The sequence below is a fragment of the Marmota monax genome, unplaced genomic scaffold, assembly GCF_021218885.2.
Source record: "Marmota monax isolate L192 unplaced genomic scaffold, Marmota_monax_Labrador192_F-V1.1 WCK01_AAM20220418_F8-fsc00186, whole genome shotgun sequence".
NCBI classification, from domain to species: Eukaryota; Metazoa; Chordata; class Mammalia; order Rodentia; family Sciuridae; genus Marmota; species Marmota monax.
This window is the reverse complement of record NW_026694725.1, coordinates 58,367-80,146: the sequence shown is the minus strand read 5'-3', so window position 1 is coordinate 80,146 and position 21,780 is coordinate 58,367. Positions and strand designations below refer to the sequence as shown.

Genomic DNA, 21,780 nt, shown 5'->3' with positions numbered 1-21,780 from the left:
TTCTTGTCAGATATTTCTGTCAGAGCAAAAGAAAGCTGACTAATACATCATATACTGAAATGTCACCCTTCTCACACATTACATTTTTACATATATTTGGGATTATTTCTGGACTTTCTGTTCTATTCCACTGATCTGAATCATTTTGTACTAGTAAAACCTAACTTCAATAATTATCATAACTTGTACATTTTAATATCTCTTCACTCATTTTTTAATCCCTTTTGCCTCGAAAAATCTATGATTAACTATGAGACAAATGAAGATAATTTAAAGAACTTCATCATTATGACATATCCTACAAAAAAAAAAAAATGAAAATGTTGGCATCAGCTAAGGAAAGTATACAAAAAGCCCTTAACTAGCTTCCCTCAAATTCCAGAAAGATTTGCAAGGATCACTGCAGGACATAACACATATTAACCAAGAACAACTTCTAACTTTTATGATGCAAACAAAACTGGTATCAAGGGTAAACTAACTATAGGTAATATGTTTCTTCTTCAGCTGTTCTAAAGTAGCTTGCATTCCATTAACTAGGAAACCAGCTTCAGTGTGCTTGCTCTCAGAAAAAGGAAGCCTATGTCCTTCAAGACTTAGCTTACATGGTTCAGCATCATAGCCATTTTTCTGCAAATATCCTCAGTAAACCCTGTCCCCCAGCCCCTTCTCCACTACACCCACCAAGCAAAGTCCTTATTTTACTTAAACCAAATTATCTGCCTTCCCTTAATCTATAATCCAGGCAAAAAAGTTAGGAGAAAAAAAGAGTCTGCTGGAATTAGGAAAGCACTGAATTGAATCTATGGAACAATTTGGGGAAAACTGCCACTAAACAATTTTGACTCTTCCAATCCAAGAATATGGGATGCCTTATCACATATTAAGTTTTTCTTTAATTTCCTTCAGCAGAGTTTTGTACTTTTCAGTGTACAGGTCTTATATGTCTCTTGTTAAATTTATACCTAAATATTTTATTCTTTTTGATGTTGTTATGAATAAAATTTTCTTTCTTTACTTGTAGTAGTTCATTTACTAATATACATAAATTTACGTTTCTATATTGATCTTGTACTTTGAGATTTTATTGTTTATTAGTTATCATTGTATATGTGCATGTATCTATAGGTATTTAATGAATGAATTATAAATGAAGCAATGATATGATATATGATTATAATATAATATAAAAACTTAGGAGCAAAATTAAAGTTTTATGCCACTCTCTTGGCCTCAAAATATCAGAGAAATAGTGTTTGCCTGGGGCCAAAAAAAAGAATGTATGCTGCATATCTACAAATTCCTAAGGAAAAAATCCTACACTGACATGTCTAGTATTCCAATATCATGCCAAACAAAATTAAAATATTGGAGCTTAGCAAAGACAGCAGAATGACTGGGCAAAGATAAAGAGAAAAAATATCCACTTATCCATAGTTATTTCCACTGAGCAGTAAGCAAGAAAAGATCACAGAACCATTTCTGTTCATTTGTTGCTAGGAATCATAGCCTAACCCCTCTTCAAGAAAGCCTGATGTCTTCTGAGTCTAGTGTTCTATGGAACCTGGGATAAATATATTTTTTTTGTAAATAATTTTCCTAGAGTATATGGATAGTTGCATGGTAATATACCAAATGGGGAATTAAAAAGATACATTTTACAGCAGCTAGTTGGCATGGAAAAATAATACATGCACAGAGAAAAAAAAATTACTAATCTAAATTAATAATGATGGTAAAATCTATCAATGTATATATTCAGAATACTGGGAATATATATTATCACTTCCTAGCTTAGAGAGAAAAGTGTCATTTTCTTTAGAACTATTTCTAGGAATCAGGCTGTCATTTAATTGTTGAATAAGATTCCAACCTTTCATAGAATATCAGGTATCATTAATTTATAGACCACTTAGTTGTGTCTCAACTTGGTAGACTGATTTTTAGTTTTCAACTTTTAGTTAATTCAGCAAAGCGGTCTAGCTGTGACATGATTTAATAATTTCAGATAAGTCACATAGTTTAACTGTGCCCAGTTATTTCTAAGAGCAAATTTGAACAAAAAGAGCATAGAACAAATGATCACTCTAGCAGAACAAACGATCACTCTACTAACTGTATCTATCAAAACTAATTTGGTTTTACAACTATAGACACTCTCCAAAAAATGTCGTGTGTTTTAGAATTCATGGGCAAAACCATTTTATATATTAAAAAACAAAAAAATCACGGTAGTAGTAACAAAGCCAACTTTAAGGATCACTGACCAAAGTACAATCAGGGGACTGGTTCCAGGACCCTCAAATTGACACCAAAATCTGTGAATGCTCAAGTCCCTTACATGACATGACATAGTATTTGCATACAACCTATGCACTGATCATCTGTGTACTTTAAATCATCTCTAGGCTACTTATAACATCCAAAACAATGCAAATGCTATGTAAATGGTTGGGGAATAATGACAAGGAAAAACAGGGTACATGTTTAGTACAGACATGATTTTTTTCCCCTGAATATTTCTGACCTGAAAAATGTTGAACAGATAGATGAGGGACCTATAGATCCAAAGGGTTACTAAGGTAATAGTCTAGGGTAGTTGTCCTCAGGTTTAATGACAGAAGAATCATTTATTAAAAAAAGATTCTTAGATTCTCTCAAATTCTCAATGTAAGCCTATAAAAGATTCTGATACTGTAAAACTGTAACAAATAAATTATTAATGAGTTGTTTAGAAAGACGGTCATTATAAACCACTATGATTCCATCATTAAAACAATTATGATTCTTTCACTGAAGTCAAACTCTAGGTACTTACCCAACAAAGGCAAAGGTTTTTCCTCTGGCATCTGGGTCTTTAATTGTATTAATAATTCCTTTGGATACATCTACAACCTACAGAAATTTAATATGTTTAAGTAACCATTGAAAGAGAACGAAAAGGAAATGGAGAGATAGGAAGAAAGGAGAAAGGAAGGGATGAAATAATAAAGGAGAAGTAAAGAAATGACACCAATCACAACAAAAATCTGACAAATTAAAATAAAGGCACTATATATTTTCAGAAAGCTTCTTAAATAACCCACCTTCACAAGAGCTCAAATAATCTCCTCATTTGAGGCTCACCTAAGTAATTTCTCTACAAGCATTTATCTTCAGATGGCTCAGGTCTTTCTAATTAGTCTTTGCCCACTATCTCATCAAACTCATCTCTCACCACAACCCCCAACTGTTAGTAAGCCATAATAAACATGGGAAGTGGAATAGCAAACCTAAACCACATGAAATAATATGTTAATTTTCAATAATGTTAATGTTCTATCTTTTTACTTTCTAAAAAGTAATCTTAGGTGGTTTTAGGCCCCTGGGATGATTCTAGTCCCCGGAAAACATTTGACACTGTCTGGAGACATTTTTAGTAGTCATAACTAGAGGTAGGGTGCTGTGAGCAATTCGAGTATAGCAATTTGTGTCTGCCTAGTTAATACTTCTGTATTTCCAGTGACATGTCCGGTGGATTCAACAGAGGATTTAATCAAACCTTCTTGAATAAATGAATAAGTGAAGATATGGAGAAGACATGCACCACTTAGGTAAACTGAGAGGCAACCAGTTGAAGCAAACAAAAAGAAAACGATGAATTTACTGGATTAGAAAATTGATCACATAAACTTGAAGTCAGCTAATGTCCACTTCTAAGCCCCTTCACCCAGTGTACTTACATATACTGGTTGTTTCTCGGTCTTCCTGCCCAAGGAAATAAGAGGTACACCACCAAACCAACGAATATCTGACAAAAGAAATGAGAACTATCCTTAGAAGACCTAAGCTACTATAATACTCACCAATCTCTAGGTTAACAATTGCTTTATGTAACAGAAATCATATAATAAATGTAGCTGAATCTAAGAAAGCTAATGATTCTAATAAGAAGCAAACATGTGTTTTTCAGATAATAAACATGGGAAGTGGAAATAGCAAACATTTAAGAACATGAAGAGCAGTCAAGTGGCTGGGCAACCACTCTCCTATAGTGCTAAATGCATGTCCACTCCCAGACTAGACTCTATATTCTAAGGAGAAACACAGGAATCAACAGATGAGTGATACAGTATAGGTAACTTAGAAAAGGAAAATGTAATATGATGAATATAGTATCACAAATCTGTGGGAAATGAAAATGTTAATGAATATATGGTACTGAGGCAATTGTTCTATTTGAAAAAACAATTTTTAAGATAATGTATACTTCTCACTATAAACTAAAATCCCAAATGAATTAAATGTAAAGGTAAAAAATAGTTTTTAAAACATTTAAAAGTAGAAATTACTTACAATAATATCAAAATACTTAGAAATAAATTTAGCCAAGGAGGCAAAAGATTTTCATGCTGAAAACTATAAAATATTAATAAGAAATAAAAGAAACAAGCAAATGGAAAGACATCTAAAGTTCAGAGAAGACTTAAAGTTGTTAAGATACAACTATGATTTGAATGTGTCCCCTCCAAAATTCAGGTATTGCCAATGTGATATTAATGAGGTAGGAGGGTTTAAGAGGGGAAGATCAAGGAGGTTCCTCTCTCATAAATAGGATTAAGGTCTTTATAAAATGGTCTTTACACAGCATTCAGCTGGCATGCCCTTCTGTCATATGTGTGGTCTCTTTTACTATTCCTCCTTCCATCATGTGATGATACGGCATCACCAGATGCTGGACACCTCAATCTCAGACTTACCAGCTTCCAGAAATTAGAAATATAATTTCTTTTTTTTAAGAAATTACCTCAGATATTTTGCTGTAGCAGTTCGAAACAGACAGATATCAAAACTATCCAAAGAATCTTCTGACTTAATGCAATCCCTATCAAAACTACAAGGATGGTTTTTGCAGAAATATAGAAAAATCCATCCTGAAATTCATATAGAATCTCATAGGACCCTGAATAGCCAAATTCATCTTAAAAATGAACAAAGCTAAAGGTTTTACACTTCCTGATTTGAAACTCATTAAAAGCCACAATAATCAAAAGAGTGTACAATTATCAAAACAGTGGCATGAAAACAGACACATATGTCAATGGAATAGAATACAGAAAAATAAAACTTGTATACACAGTTTAATGATTTGAACAAGGGTGACAAGACCACTTAAAGAAGAAAGGACAGTCTTTTCAACAACACTGAGAAAACTGGCTATTCATATGCAAAAGAATCAAGTTGGACCACACCTTATGCCATATATTAAAGTTAACTCAAAATGGATCAAAATCCAAACCTAACTGCCAAAATCATAAAACTCTTGGTAGAAAACATAATGAAAAAGCTTCATGATACTGGACTTGGTAATGATTTCTTGGACATGATACCAAAAGCACAGACAGCAAAAGAAAAATGGATAAACTGGACTACATCAAAATTAAGATCTTCTGTTCCTCAAAGGACATAGTTAACAGAATGAAGAAGCAACCCACAGAATAAAAGAAAATCTTTGCAAATCATATCTGATAAAGAGTTTAATATCCAAAACACGTAAAGTACTATACTCAAGAAAAAAAATAATAAACAATCCAATTTTAAAAATGGGCAAAGAACATGAACAGAGATTTCTCCAAATCAGACATTCAAGTGACCAACAATCACATGAAAAAAATGTTCAGCATCACTAACCAACATCCCTAATCAAGCAAATGTAAATCAAAATTACAATGAGATACTACTTCATACCCATGAGGATGGCTACTATTAAAATAAATAAATAAACAAATAAATAAACAAATAAAAGTGTTGGCAACAATATGGAACAATTAGAACCCTGTGCACTGATGGTAGGAACGTAAAATGGTGCAGCCACTATGAAAAACATTACAACGGCTTGTCAAGAAAATAAAAATAGAATAACATATGGCCCAGAATTCTACTTCTCAATATATACCCAAAAGATCTGAAAGCTGGGCCTCAAAGAAATATTTGTACAGCCATGTTAATAGCAACCTTATTCACAATAGTCAAAAAGTAGAAGCAACCCAAGTATCCACTAATGGTTAGATCATGAAACAAAATGTAGTATATATATATATATATATATATATATATATATATATATATATATTCAATGAAAGGAAAGCGTATCACTTAGTACACCAAGGATGAACTTTGAGGACATTAGGTGAAGTAAAATAAGTCAGTCACAAAAGGACTAATACTCTATTGGTTGTACTTATATGAGTGCTGTGATTTGGGTATGCTTTGACCCTTCTAAAATTCATATTGAGATTTAATACCCAAAATGGCATATTAAAAGGAAGTACCACTGGACACAGTGGTGCTTGCCTGTATTCCCAGCAACTCAGGAGGCTGAGACAGAAAGATCACAAGTTCAAGGCCAGTGTCAGCAATTTGGTGAGGCCCTAAGCAACTCAGTGAGACCCTGTCTCAAAATAAAAACTAAAAAAGGGATGGGGGAGGTAGCTTAGTGGTAAAGCCCCTCTGGGTTAAAGATCCAGTAACCATCTCCCATCCCCTCCACCCCAAAAAAGGTAGGAACAAATAATACTTTAAAGAATTGACTAGGGTTCTGCCCTCATAAATGAATTAATCCACTCATGTAATTAATGAGTTATCTCATAAGTGTATGTTCTAAAATATAGTTCAAAACTCCAATGTGTCAGTTTAGGAAGTGACTTCCTTAAGAAGACTCCTAAAGCACAAGAAGTAAAACATAAAATCAATCAATGGGATGATAACAAACTAAAAAGCTTCTGCACAGCAAAGGAAACAATCAAGAGCATAAAAAGAGTGCCTACAAAATGGGAGAAAAGCTTTGCCATCCGCACCTCAGATAAAGTGTTATTTCCAGAATATAGAAAGAACACAAAAAGCTTAACACACACACACACAAAAATAACCCTATCAATAAATGGCAAAGGAACTACACAGTCACTTCTCAAAAGTAACACAGTCAATAAATGTATGAAAAAATGTTCAACATCTCTAGCAATAAGAGAAATGCAAATTAAAACTACACTGAGATTTCACCTCACTCTACCCAGAATGGCAATTATCAAGAATACAAGTAACAATAAATGTTGGCAAGGATGTGAGGAACAGGATACTCATATATTGTTGGTGGGACTGCAAATTACCACCACTCTGGAAAGCAGTATGGAGATTTCTCAAAACACTAGGAATAAAACCACCATTTGACCCAGTTATCCCACCCCTTGGTATATATCCAAAGGAATTAAAATCAGCATACTACAGTAATGCAGCTACAACAATGTTTATAGCAGCAAAATTCACAACAATCAAGCTATGGAACCAACCTAGATGCCCATTAACAAAAGAATGGATAAGGAAAATAACTTTTGTGAATGGATGGATCTGGAGACTCTCACGCTAAGTGAAATTAGCCAATCCCAAAAAACCAAAGGTCGAATGTTCTCTGACATGTGGATACTAACTCAACAATGCAGCACAGTCGAGGGGGATAGAAGAAGTTCAGTGGAGTAGACAAAGGGGAATGAAGGGAAGCAGGGTGCATAGGAATAGGAAATACAGTGGAACGAATCTGACATAACTTTCCTATGTACATATATGAATACACCACATATATGTACACATTGTGTATATCCACAAGACCACAAGACTGGGATCCTAATTAGAATAAGATTTATTCCATGCTTATAAAAATATATCAAAATAGATTCTATTGTCATGTATAACTAAAATGAACAAATAAAAATTTTAAAAAGATAAAGAGTGGATCTTCTGTAGGAGATGGTTTGGCTAGGTCTCTCGGTGGCCGTTCTGGTTTCTTATTATGTAGTGCTCTGCACAGCCTGGGGACCCTGCCAGCAAGAAACATCACCAAGACCCCTTGCCCTTGGACCAAAACCATGAGTCAAAATAAACCTCTTTCTTTATCACTTACCCAGTCTGTGGTAGAGTGCTATTAGCAACAGAAAATAGACTAGAGTAGTACTCCTGAACCATACTCAGAAATGGTTAAGAAGATGTCTTAGTCTTAAGCCCTAGAAGTCTTAACTCCAGCATGAACTCCAATGTCCAAAGTCTCATCCAAATATCATCTAACTCAGATGTGGGCAAGACTCAAAAGTATGAGTCATCCTGAGGCAAAATACCTGCCCAGCTGTGAAACCATATATATCATGTGCTTCCAAAACAAAATTATTTGCTACCTTAGGAAAGATATTCCTACTCCAAACAGGAGAAATAGCACAGAATAAAAGGTGACCAGACCCAAGCAAATCCAAAACTTAACAAGGTAAATTGTATTAGATCTGAAATCTCAAGAATAATCCTTTTTGCCTCAGTGTCCTGCCTTCCAGCCTCACTGTGATGGTGGTCTCATCCTACTGGGTCAGCAACCTACCCTGCTAGATCCAAAGGCTCCAGAGGGGCCTGCCCTCAAAAGTTCTAGGCATCCTCACCTCCAAGATTCTAGGTGGCCCTACCCCCCAAGGCCTCTGGCAGAAGTCATCTGACTCCTTGAAATTATGGCAATGGGGGCTGGGGATGTGGCTCAAGCGGTAGCGCGCTCGCCTGACATGCGTGCGGCCCGGTTTCAATCCTTAGCACCACATACAAAAAAAAAACAAAGATGTGTCTGCCGAAAACTAAAAAATATTAAAAGTTCTCTCTCTCTCTCTAAAAAAAAAAAAAAAAGAAAGAAAGAAAGAAATTATGGCAATGGCCCCACCCTTAGAAACTCAGAGCAGCCCTGAACATTTCTAGAATATCTTTAGGGGCCATTCTTCCCTTTTTTTTTTTTTTTTTTTTTTGAAGAATAGCTCTAGGATCCAGTCCTACAGGTTCTAAGAAGTTTGGCAGCCTTTCCTGGTTCTATCCCCAATTTCTTTGTCTCCTCCAGTTCAAACTGGCAGTGGCTTAGTTGATATAATCCCATCTCTGTTCCTGGCTTCTGCTAAGGTGTCACACCCATGACTTCTTTAGCAAATGGCTGTACAACCACATCCTTTGTGTTCCTTTCAAAACAATCTTTCTTATTTTCTGCAATAAAATCAGCTGAGAGTTTTTCAAATCTTCAGGTTCTAGTTCCTTTATGCTTACAATTACTTCCTCAAATCATGTCTTTCCTTTTACATTTTACTATAAGTAATTAGGAAGAACCAAGGCACAATTTTGACATTTAGCTTAGAGATCTTCTCACCTACATAACCAAATTCATCACTTCCAAGTTCTCCCACCAAACATTCGAACACAGATCAAATTTACTTCATAACATGGATGATATTGCCTCTATTTTCCAAAAAACATGTTCTCCATTTCTACCTGAGAGCTAATGAAAATTTCCCTTACCACCCACATTTCTAGTATGTACCTCAAAACTCTTCTAGTCCATACCTATTATTCTGTTTGAAAGGCATGTTATGTTTTTAGGTATTTATTATATCAGTGCTTTGCTTCTCAGTGCCAAAATCTGTCTTTGCCTGGTCAGGCTGTCATAATAAAATACCAGAGACTGGCTCGTTTAAACAACAGAAGTTTATTTTTTCACAGGTCTGAAGCCGGAAAGTCTAAAACCAAGATGTCAGGACAATTTGATTCCTGGTGAGGGCCCTCTTCCTGACTTGTGGGGCTAATTTCTCACTGTGTCCTCACATGGCCTTTCTTCAGTGTGTGCGTGTAAGGAGAGATTGCTCTCTTTTCCTCTTATAAAACCACCAATCCTATCAAATTAGGACCCTTGTAACCTCATTTAACCTTAATGATCCCCCAAAGCCCTAACTCCAAATAAAGTCACATCAGGAGTTGAGGCTTCAACCAACATATGAAATTTAGGGGGGACATAATTTAAATTTATAGTGTGTAGTAAATTTTATATTATGTATATTGTACCACAATCCTAAAAACAAACTGGAAATGAATACAGAATGTCAGAAGACATAAACAATCAGGAGAAAACACATGACAAAAACATAAAAACTTGACAAAGGAACAGATACATCCATAAAGAGAATACTATCCAGCTAAACAAAGAAATAAGGTATCGAGCCATGGACAGACACATACACATACTTAAAACAAACAAACAAACATGGAGAGGCCTTAAATCCACACTGCTAAGTAAAAGAAGCCAATTTGAAAAAGCTACATGTTGTATGATTCCAACTATATAATTTTTTAAAACTGGCAAAATTACGAAGACAGTAAAAAGATCACTGGTTGCCAGGTGTCTGGGGGTGGGAATTGGGGGTTGGGATACATATATAGAACCCAAGGGATATTAAGGCAGTGAAATTATTCTGTGTGATACTCTAGTATCCTGCCAAGGTCACAGAGCTAGTAAGGCCAAGATTTAAACTCAAGCCTCTGACTCCAAAGCCCATGCTCTTTCTACTCATCTACGTTGCTCCTTGGGCCATACTTGCCTACTGCCTCAACAACTGATGGAAAATAAATTGGTACCACTATAATTCCATTGGCACCCCCAATTTTAACTGAGCCTTCAACATTTCCCAGAAATAGGAAGGACCTTATTAACAATAAAAATTTAACTTTAGGAGATAAAAAGACAACTGGGGAGGCTGGGGGTTATGGCTCAGAGGTAAAGCACTCGCCTAGCACGTTCAAGGACCTGGGTTCAGTCCTCAGCACCACATAAAAATAAATATGTGTCCAACTACAACTAAAAAACAAATATTAAAAAGAAAAAAAAAAGACAACTGGGGAAGAAAAATACAACCTAGTCTGTCAAGCCAGAGAACACTGTTACTTATGCTCTTCTTGAACTTGGTTAACCTATATCCCTCTCTTCTACTATTAAGAAAGAATACATACTTGCAAAATGGTTGAGAAATCTATCTTCTCTTCCAAAGATGTCTGAAGGTTTTATGATTGTAGCTTCTGGAAATGCATTTCTCACTTCATTCTCTCCAACAGCCTAAACAAACAGCCAGAAACAAAATTGTTCTAAATTCTGGGACGGGTGAACAAAGCTTCCATTCTTTTCATTATCAGGACACTACTTGTATTTCAAAGGTCAAATTTCCCTTGAGGTGAAGGAATAACATTATTCACAAAACTCAATCACACAGAATGGTAAACACACACACACACTCTGCCTCTTCTAACATTCTTTTGGGTTTTTTTCATATTTTCATACTGTAGGAACTGGCATTGAAAAAAGAAAGGAGAAAAGCCAGAGTAGAATTTTTCAGACTCCATTTTTCCTCTTACTTCAAAATTCTGTGGTTTGTGTCAACAACCTAGCAGTCTGACAGAGAAAGAAGAGCATGGTGGCAGTGGGCCAAAGTAAAGGAAGTGGTAGCAGTGCATACCTATATCCACAGAAGGTCCTTAACCTTCCTAATCTCAACTACTTGTTACCCACTACTAACCTCCTACTCAAGCTCTTTTGTTCCATGAATGCACTGGCCCCTAGATCTTCCTTTTCAACCTACAGCACCAATGTGGATGACATCAACGCCCATGTGGAATTGAACCTCTCAGATTCTTGAGTTTCTCCAGTCTTACAATCTCTTCACTCCACTTCTATCACTCTCAACTTAGTTACATCACAGGCTTAATCAATGTTGGAAAGTGACCTTCTTCTGAAACATTAAATGAAGATATGCTATGCTTAGATGAGAATCTCCTACACATCCAGCCTGTTTATTCTTGGTTCATCTACTGCTGGAACACCTGTTCCTCAACCTTCTCAGAGACTCTAGTCCACTAATTCTGTTTCCCCTATATCAACCCTGCCTACCTTTCCTGGCCACCCATCACATATTAGATTCCAAGGCTCATCTTTTCAATCACTCTCTTATCATTTTTGTAAAAACTTTGTCCCTGTGTCCTTTACTCCATCCACCAGGCAAAATCCTTATGGAGGAATGCCATTAGCATCCTTTGAGTCATGTACTCCTGCTGCCTTTAGCAGCTAAAAGAAAAATAAATAAAAATCATAAATTAGAACCATTATAAATCTATGCCATCAACTTAAGTGGGCCCTCACATTTCCCAACAATAGTGTTTTCTTCTAATTAACTGACTTTTCCCTTTGAGCATTTCAAGCTTTTTCTATTCAAATCTCAGACTCCCCTTTCTTTCCTCTTCTTTCCAAATAAATTCATCTTCTAAATTGAAGAGAAAACATAAGAGCAAAAGAAAACACCTCAAGGTCTCACCACAAACAACCATTTTCTCCTCTGGCAACTCACCCTGCACTGAAACAATTTTTCCTAAAATGACTTCTATGTCCACAATTCAAGACATTACAGTTCTCATCAATGGCGCTCATAAGTAACCCTTCTTCCTCCACTGAATTCTCTTGGCTTTCATAACATTGTACTCTCCTGTTTCCCTTCTACCTTACCTTGTCCTCATCTCTTCAGTCTTTTTGTTAGTTTTGATTTGATTTTTGCAGGTACCTATTCCTCTCTCAGATCACTAATCACTAGTTTTCCTCTAGTCTCTGTTCAAAATTCTCTTCTGAACCTACATTTATTCACTAGGCCATCTTATGCCCTCTCACTACCCTAATTAATGACAAATGCTGGTGACTCCCAATTTCTATCTACAAAACAAACCTTTCTTCTGAACTTTTCATAAAGTCCTTTTACCAATGTTACCTGAATGACTGAGACATATGTAGAACACAACTGAAACCCAAGTCCAAAACCGAATCACCTTCCATTCTCTCAAGTAAACAGTGCCTCTCAATCTTTGCTGCACATTCCACAATCCCTGTAGATTCTGTTTTTATTTGTGACTGTAGTGCAACCTGGACATTGAGAATTTTAAGAGCTCTCTCAGTGGATTCTAATGTGCAACCAGGGTGAAGAAGCACTGCCGGAAATCCTAGTAACTCTCAAGTATTTCTTATTCAACAGTGCCACCATCATCCCAGTGGCTAATCCAGAGGGCTACAAGGTTTTGACTCTTCTCTTTCTTACCACCAACACTCCCATCCCCTCTCAAACAACTGTGATATGCGAATCATTTCAGGAACAGTAGGGCAGAGGTAAACACAAGTGCCTTCATGCTCATTTCTTCTTTCTTCAGCAGAGCATACAAGTGTAAGGCCTGGATGTGCTGTGAGCCAGTTTTGTGACTGTGAAAGACAAAGCTCACACAAGGAAAGTCAAAGAGAAGCAGAGAAGCAAAGCTGGAGGCCAAAAAATCCTTGGCAACAATCTGTAGTGAGGGTTCTCTATTGCTGGATTTTTCAGATACATGAGCCTATAAATTGTCTTTGTGGTTAACCCAGTTTACACTAGATTTTCTAATGCTAGTAATTAAATGCTCCTAACTAATATGTGCACTTTCTCCCCATTATACATTCCTGAAGTACATTTTGCTACTTTGCAAAATAAGGACCCTGCCTCTTATTCAATACTGTATGCAGAGTGCCTAACAACATGTGGCACGCAGTCAGTGATTAGTAAACAATTTATTCAATAAGTAACCATGGGTCAAAAATTTAGAGCCAGTGTCAAGGCTTGTTTCCCTCAACAGTATGACTCAAGACAGAATCATTATGGTAAAAACCAAATGCTAAGAGCAATCGGACAGCAACATCCCTTATAAGTCCCTGATAATGAAGACATTTCAGGTTATAGTCTGACTTCAAACCAGAGTAATCAAGCTCAGTATCATCTGGACTACATGTAGTTTCTGGGAATAAAAGAAGACTAAGCCCTATGTGAAGAGCCCTTTTCCCTGGCAAGTGTTTGTCCTTGTCATTCTCAACCTTCATATCACCCATGAAAGAATGGCACAAACCCATGACTATGCAAGATATTTGAGGGAAACAGATGATTCTTTCCCACAGTAGGTAACACAGGTATGCCTCCTTTAGCAAAAATCATACTCTACCTTTTCTGATCTTTTCTGTGTAATCAAAGAAACTTTAAAGCATCAAAGAGCAGGTAATAATACACTCTTTGAAACCCCTTAGCACTCAAACAGAAGGCACTCAATCAAAATATCAATACACAACACACATGCACATCTAATTCTGGATACAGAGAACTAGAAACCCTTTTAATTCTCAAAACATTGATGAGAAATCATTCTCATTTACATCATGTTTCAAAGGAACTAAGAAACTCTAGCTCTGTGAAGCCCCAAATCAACTTGTTACTTACCTTATTTCTCAGATATCTAGAAGAGCTTCTAATATTTGCATTCAGATGGGAAACATGGATGAATTTTTCAACTCCAGCTTCCTTAGAAATTTGAGCTATTGTTTGGGGAATCTTCACAAAGACATCCTCAAAATCAAAGTTTCTAGAAGAAAACAAAAGGGATTAGTTCAGAACTCAGACAGGATTTCAAAGCTTTTTGTGATAAGCTGGTTTTCACAGAAGTTAAACTTTAAAACAGTAATGATTTAACTATAAGCCAAGATTAATGCTTTTATAGAGCTTATAGGCCTGATTGCTGTCATTACTATACAGTTGAGACTTATTCTGAGTTGGAAATCCAAAAAAATATTCTGTGTTCTCAAAGAATCACAAGGTTGTGGCCCTATAAGAAAACCTGACTATTCTGGTTAGTGGGTGGAGGAAAGTGTAGGGGCTTGAAAGGAACTTTGTTTTTATTTCTGGGACTTTGTTTCTCTCAAGGGAAAAAAAAGAAACTAAAAACTCAGTCACTGGGGCTGGGATTGTGCCTCAATGGTAGAGTGCTCGCCTAGCAACCATGAAGCACTAGGTTCGATCCTCAGCACCACATAAATGGAAAATAAAGATATTGTGTCCACCTAAAACTAAAAAATAAATATTTTTTAAAAAAAACCTCAGTCACCAATTCAATGTACAACATTAACTAAATGCTTGCTTGGTACAAATCACTATGTTGGTTGTTATGAGAGTCATAAAGTTGAGTATGACCCTGGAAATAATCAAAGAACTTAAAATATTTGATGAAACAGACATATACAAAGAAATCCAAGTCCAACTTTAGTAAACACTTAAAGAAAAGGATGTGAATAAAGTATTATTATAGAACTATAAGATTAAAACACTACTTTTGATAACTTATACAAAAGCCAAACAGAACTATTCATGGCAGTACTTATGCCATCTTCAATTAAAAATACAGAGAAGCAGTCTAGAACGTTGTTCACACAAGCACAGACCTAACATCATTCACTGTCTAGTTGATATCATCAATCACACTGACACACCCCACATTGGATTTTAAGGGCATCATATCACACTGCTGACTTACACCAGACATACTCCCAAGTGAATCTAATGAGTGTCACTAGACATATACATGTGGATCATTTAATCAATTCTTATTGATGGGCTAAGTGAAAATGTTACTACCATGCCTGGCATATAGAAGGTGTCCAATAAAAGTCTACTGAATCCTTAGACTTACACAAGAAAGAAATAAGAGACTGAGATTACCTGGTTTCCCAGTCTCGTCCAACAAGATTAATGACCACATTGCTGTGCTCCACCGCTCTTCGGATAGAATCTTTGTCTCTCCCATTCCATTCCTATAGCAGTAAGAGCCAATCAGATGAAAACATAAGGGGCCCACCCTGGCACCTAATGCTTCCATAGCCTCCTAGGCAAGTTTTAAAATGGACCATATACTCTAGTCTCAATATGGTGGCATTTAAACAGGTTCCATTGATTACAATGGAAATGAGACGGAGGTCTCAGGCTCAATGCTGATTCTCTTGACTCTTCTGGGACAAACAGGTTAAAAAAATATTTTACTCAGGCAATCAAATAACAGAACCTAAGAGGCAGTTCATATTTTAGATATTAATTTTTGTCCACCCAACTACCCAAGTTTATAAAGGAATTCAGTAATCAAATTTCCCTTCCTGAAACAGCCAAAGAACAAAGGATCATTTGGGAGATAAAGACACATCCCCTGTTTATCCACCACTTACAGACTGAAGATAAAAGAAGGGCTTTTAAAGTCTAGCTAAATGGGGTGGGGGACATTCATGACTATTTCTTTATTTCTTTGTAATTTCTTCCCTTTTTATAATTTCAGATCTAATAATTTCTACCTTAAAGACACGAAAACTAAAGAAATGAACTGACTAAAACCTCAGGTTTTGGCATAAAACTACACTTTTGAACAGTTTATTAGTCATTTAGGACTTAAGTCAATGATGAATTTGTCCAAAATAATGTCTGAGAATTAAATAACCCAAAAAAAAATTTCCTATATTAAAATGAAAATTGAACTCTGTAAGCACTTCAATGAAAGATAAGTAATAATTCTAGGCCCAAATACTAAGAGAGAGAGAGAGAGAGAGAGAGAGAGAGTGTGTGTGTGTGTGTGTGTATGTCAGTGCAATGACACAGGGAGAGGGAAAAACAGGGGGTGGGGAGCAGTGGGAGAGAAAGAGAATGGACTTAAATGTACTAGAAAAAAAGGGAAAATCAAAATCAAGAACAAAAATATGAAGCCCCAGCAAAAACCAGTTGGAACTGATGATGGAGTGTGGGGCAAACAGTATAAAATGGTAGTGTTGGAGTCAAACAGAGGCATGCAGACCCAGTTTGCCATTTACTAACTTTGAATAAGTTATTTCTCCAAACCCCAGGTAAAATTAGAAAATATTAAAATTTGGTGCAATGGCCCATACCTTTAATTCCAGTTATTAGGGAGGCTGAGGCAGGGGGAAATGCAAGTTCAAGGTCAGCCTAGGCAACATAGTAAGACCCATTTCAAAATAAAAAATAAAATGAGCTGGGGGTATAGCTCAGTAATAGAGTACCTCTGGGCTCAATCCCCAGCAAAAGAAAGAGAGAGAGAGGCAGGGAGGGAAAAAATACAGTCTACCTCATGAGGGTGCTCTCTGAAGACTACATATACATCAAATATTCTGCACAATGAATGATATACTTAACAAAAAACTAGCTCTGTACATAAAGATAAAAAAAGGTGTTATCAGAAAAGATGCCAAGGATTAGAAAAGTATGCCAGATGACTCAGAGTAGAAGAGCTTGAGGCATAACTGTGTGAACTAACAGCATAGAAGAAATCAAAAGGAAACCAAATTCTCAAGGATAAGGCCCAAGAGGCATAAGGAGGCTGGTAAACCAAGTAGCCATTTATATAACACTTTCAAATGGATTAAAGTGAGGAAATCATACCCCCTACTCAAAATGGCCTGTCTCAAAAATAAGCACATTAAAAAAACACTCAACACACTGGATTCTCAGTTGCCTTAAGTCTTACTCATTAAGACATGCTTAAAGCACAGCTCAATACTAGGTACTGAGTAAATTACTACCTGTAGGAAGAATAAAGTAAATGTCATATGGCTCAATTCTAGTGATTCCATGTTTGCAAGCTAGTCAAAGGTCTCACCGATCTGTGGTGAAATACTTTAATTCAGAGGCACTAACAAAGTGATCAATAAAATTAAGTTACGAAGAACTAGAGAAAGTTGGGTGCAGTGGCACACACCTGTATTTTCAATGAGATAGGCAAATCACAAGTTGGAGATCAGCCTCCACAATTTAAGGAGACCTTATATGAAAATAAAAAATAAAAAGGTCTAGGGATGTAGCTCAGTAGTAGAATCCCTAGTGTAAGGGAGAAGAAAAAAAAGAAAAAAGACAAATTGGTGAAAAGCTAAGCTTCTGCACTTATAATGTTAAGAAGATATTTGATAATAAACTATTGGAAAAGAAAAATATTTGAGAAACAAGAAATGTCCAACATAACTATTACACTTAGCTTGAGTATTTAAGAAGAAACAAATGAAAATGTCATTACAAACAAGTTAAAAAAAAAAGTAAAAATTTAAGGGGATTTCAAATCATCTGTATGAATATCATGTCAGAGATGTTAAGATATTTACCAGTAATTTTTAAAGGCAAAGAGTATAAATGGAAGAGCTCAGTTTTCATAGAGTATGACAAAAGTAGAAAGTTGGCTAAAAGCATATTTAAGCCAAACACCAAGGCCCAGAATGGGCAGCAATCAATAAGACAGCTACAGGCATTCTGGGCAGTATAATTCTTTATGGAAAGGAACTATTCTGAGCACTGTAGGATACTGAGCATCCTTAGTCTCTATCTGATAAGCCAGTACGGCTCTATAATTACTGTACAACTTAGGCATTTTTAATCACTCCCTTCAAGGTTCTTCCCATCCTCCTTGCCTTGCCCCATTGGCAACTCTGGCCTAAAGGAAGACCCTATAGATTAAAGAACAACAACAGGGCCGAGCGTGGTGGTGAACACAGTAATCCCATTGGCTTGGGAGGCTGAGACAGGAGGATCACGAGTTCAAAGCCAGCCTCAGCAACAGCAGAGGCACTAAGCAACTCAGTGAGACCCTGTCTCTAAATAAATACAAAAAAGGGTTGGAGATGTGGCTCAGTGGTTAAGTGTCTCTGAGTTCAATCCCTAGTACTCCCCACCCCAAAAAAAGAATGTCAACAGGGAATGTTTGGGAAGGTGTTCTAAGTTAAATCCATGCTAAGTGAACTAAGTTATAAAATATCCCATTGGAGATAGTTTTCTTATTATAAAAGTACCATTCCATAGAAATATAAATGAAGTATATATGTAATTCTGAATTTACTACTTTCTGAATTTTCTACTTTCTAAATTTTCTAATAGCCACATTTAAAAGAGTAAAATAAAAGAAACTCATTTTAGTATATACTTTATTTAACCTGATATATCGGTTCACTATTTCAATGTGTAATAACTACAAAAATCACTGATACATTGAATATTATTTTTTCCATACTAAGTTGTTGAAATTTGCATTTTATACTTACAGCACATCTTACATTTCAAGTGCTTGAGAGCCACCATGTGGCTGGTGGCTATCACATTGGACAGAACAGGCCTGGAGTAGGAATTAGCAAACTATAATCCATAGGCCAAATCTGGCCTGCAGCCTGATGTTATAAACAAAGTTTTAATGGAAAACAGCCACCTACTGACGGCCGGCCTAAAAAGTCTGAAATATTTATTATCTAGCCCTCACATAAAACCCCTGCCATCTACTGCTGTAACACTTGCATAACAAAACAAGAGATACAGGAACCTAACTGAAGGAACTTACAAATAAAGGATACTCCTGGTCCATTCTGGGATAAAATTATCCTTCCTCTTTCTCTTAAAAATGACCTTTCTTTTAATTTACATTCATCAACTCCAATTATTAGTCATATAGGTCTTACCAGAAAGATAATCTGACCCAGATCACCCATGGGCCGAAGATGCATAACGTCATAAGGATCACACCGATAGGGTATGATCACCTGTGACCCCATCCGTCCTAAAAAATGAATTGAAACAAGGATCAACATCGATATAATATACACATGTTATACAATGATTTGTATATATAAATATATAAATTCTAGTATGATATGTGAATTGATAAAAAGCATATTTTGTCATGCTAACGATGTTATAACTTTTCAGTTCATTATTCCCATCTTAATGTCTTAAGTAGGAAACATGACTATACTCTTAATGTACAGTAAATAAAAATTACATATATCCCAACATAGAAGGAACTTGGATACTGTTAAACGAAAAGAAACATAGCTGATGGCCTCTCATTGGGCAATCCTAACCAATGGCAAGGGAGCAGTCTGAACTCAAGGAACTTTACTTACCAAGATGGTTGACAACATATCGGCCCAGGAAGCCTGTTGCTCCAAACACAGTAGCCACGACCCCACTGACAGAAGAACGCCCACCTTTTCCATGAGGAATGAGAGCATGATGAAGCTGGCGACAGGGTAGACCATAAACCACAGATGTGGCTACTGCAGAAATAGCAGAACCTTTGTGGGAAAAAAAAAAACATGATATATAAAACATCATATGATAATATAAAATTATCTGTGAATACACAAAGCTTCTTTCCCTGGAAACATTATTTTGTAATCAACACCTCAGTAATTTAGTAATAAATTAGCAATAGTAATAATAAACAGCAAATTATTGCAATACAAAATCCCTAGGACATGAGGAAATATAGAAAAATCAAGAAGTAAACTCCTTGCTCCACAGGATATAATATACCCAGGAAGATAAATCACATTAAGTCATACTGCCATGAGGAAGAACTCCTGAATAAAATGTATTAAGAAAGGTCTTAAAGTGGAATAGCAGAAAAAATAGAACTCCAAGAGAAACACATCACATACAACAATGTAGAGGTCAGAAAGAATAATACTAGCACAAGTTAACATTAAAAGACCTATCTGGAACACATTCTAAAATGATGACTAGTGAAAAATAAAGTTGATGATATGGACTGAAGGCAGAGAATTGTTAGTACAGAGCATTAGGGGAAAAAAAGATGCAATTCAAACTTAATATAAAACCACTGGAAAACATCAAAATGATGACTTAGTGAGCAAAGTACTTGCAAAAACATTTTCTGATTTTTAGAAAGGTTAACAGCAAGTGATTTGTCATACCTCCCACAATTTCTCTTTTATGGACTTGGTTTCTTGGTACTAGAAGAAATCCTCAAAATCAGTGCATCAGTACTTACAGCTCCGTGTAGTATGTGTGCAAAGAGACCATCTGGCCTTGGCAGGTGCATCTGCAGGGTTGGGAAATCCACTATTTCCTATAGTAGCCCATTCTGATTTGAGTCATTCTAATCATGAGAGTGATTCTTAGTACTTTTATTCCTCATCTTTCTCTGGAATAACAAAGAACAAGTCTAATTCCTCTTCACATCTAACTGTAGCAATTATATTCCCACTAAATATTCTCTTCTGCAGGTTAAACATCTCCACTTCCATCAACTTCCCCTCCTATGGCAGAAATGTAAATTCCCTTTGGATATGTTCCAATTTCTCAGTCCCTTATAACTTCTTAAAGGAGAATTTTAGAGCAAGTTACCCAACTTTCACCTAAGTAGAAATAAGTAAAAATGTTTAAAATGCTGAAGAGCTTCCATTCCTGTCATCAAATTTTGGAGTTTAGCACTGGCACTGTGTATGCTTGGAAGAAAATGAAAGACATAAATGGTAATTTCTTTAGAAAATTTGTGTTTGTTTTCTGGGAATAACTTCCCAGTGGCACTCTTCACAAAACTGTTTTTCCCTATCAAAAAGTATGGAATTGAGGCCTGGCATGATGGTGCATACTTGTAGTTCTAGTTACTCAGGAGGCACAAGCAGGATCCCTCAATCCCAGGAGTGCAAGGCCAGCCTGGGCAACATAGCAAGGCTTCACAGCTGCCATGTTGCGAAAAAATAAAAACAAAATCAGAAATCAAAGTATGAAATTAGAGAAATAGCCTGGTTTTCAGAACAATAGTTGAAACCACAGAAATTAAAATCAAACACAGATCAGACCCATAATAATAACATAACAACAGCTAAACTTATAAAAATCTTACCAGGTGTCCAGCATCATTCTAAGTGCTTAACAGATATTATCTTATTAAATGTTATCTTTATCACCACTTTATAGATGAGGAAACTAAGGTTCGAAGAGGTTAGTGACCAGCCCAAAAGCCATTAAGAGACTGAAAAACAGACCAGTGAGATACGAGAAAAAATAAAAGGAAATGGTATCCAGAAACCAAATAAAGTGTTTCAATGAGAGAACAATTAGCTCTATCAAATGCTGCTGAAAAGTGAAGAAATACCGGAAGATCACAGACCTTAACAAGCAATTCTGTTCTATTAGTGGGAATGCAAGGAAGAGTAGAGCAAACAAGAAAGAGAATGTGAGACAAGTGGTAGTAAGAGAAATACAGATAATTCTGGGAAGAAATGTAAGGGGGAAAGAGTAATGAGACTAGAAG

At 36.1% G+C, this 21,780-nt stretch overlaps 1 protein-coding gene across 1 annotated transcript in view; it reads right to left on the bottom strand.

Moving 5' to 3' along the window:
• The window catches only part of Ndufa9 (NADH:ubiquinone oxidoreductase subunit A9), a 31,107-nt gene that overhangs the window by 7,427 nt on the left and 1,900 nt on the right, over positions 1 to 21,780 (bottom strand). The window contains exons 2-8 of the mRNA XM_046424176.2: positions 19,622 to 19,792; positions 19,178 to 19,275; positions 15,411 to 15,502; positions 14,139 to 14,280; positions 10,825 to 10,927; positions 3,723 to 3,790; positions 2,819 to 2,895 (exon numbers count right to left, since the gene is read on the bottom strand). Of these exons, the coding sequence (XP_046280132.1) occupies positions 2,819 to 2,895; positions 3,723 to 3,790; positions 10,825 to 10,927; positions 14,139 to 14,280; positions 15,411 to 15,502; positions 19,178 to 19,275; positions 19,622 to 19,792 (751 nt within the window). The remainder of the gene's footprint in view (positions 1 to 2,818; positions 2,896 to 3,722; positions 3,791 to 10,824; positions 10,928 to 14,138; positions 14,281 to 15,410; positions 15,503 to 19,177; positions 19,276 to 19,621; positions 19,793 to 21,780) is intronic.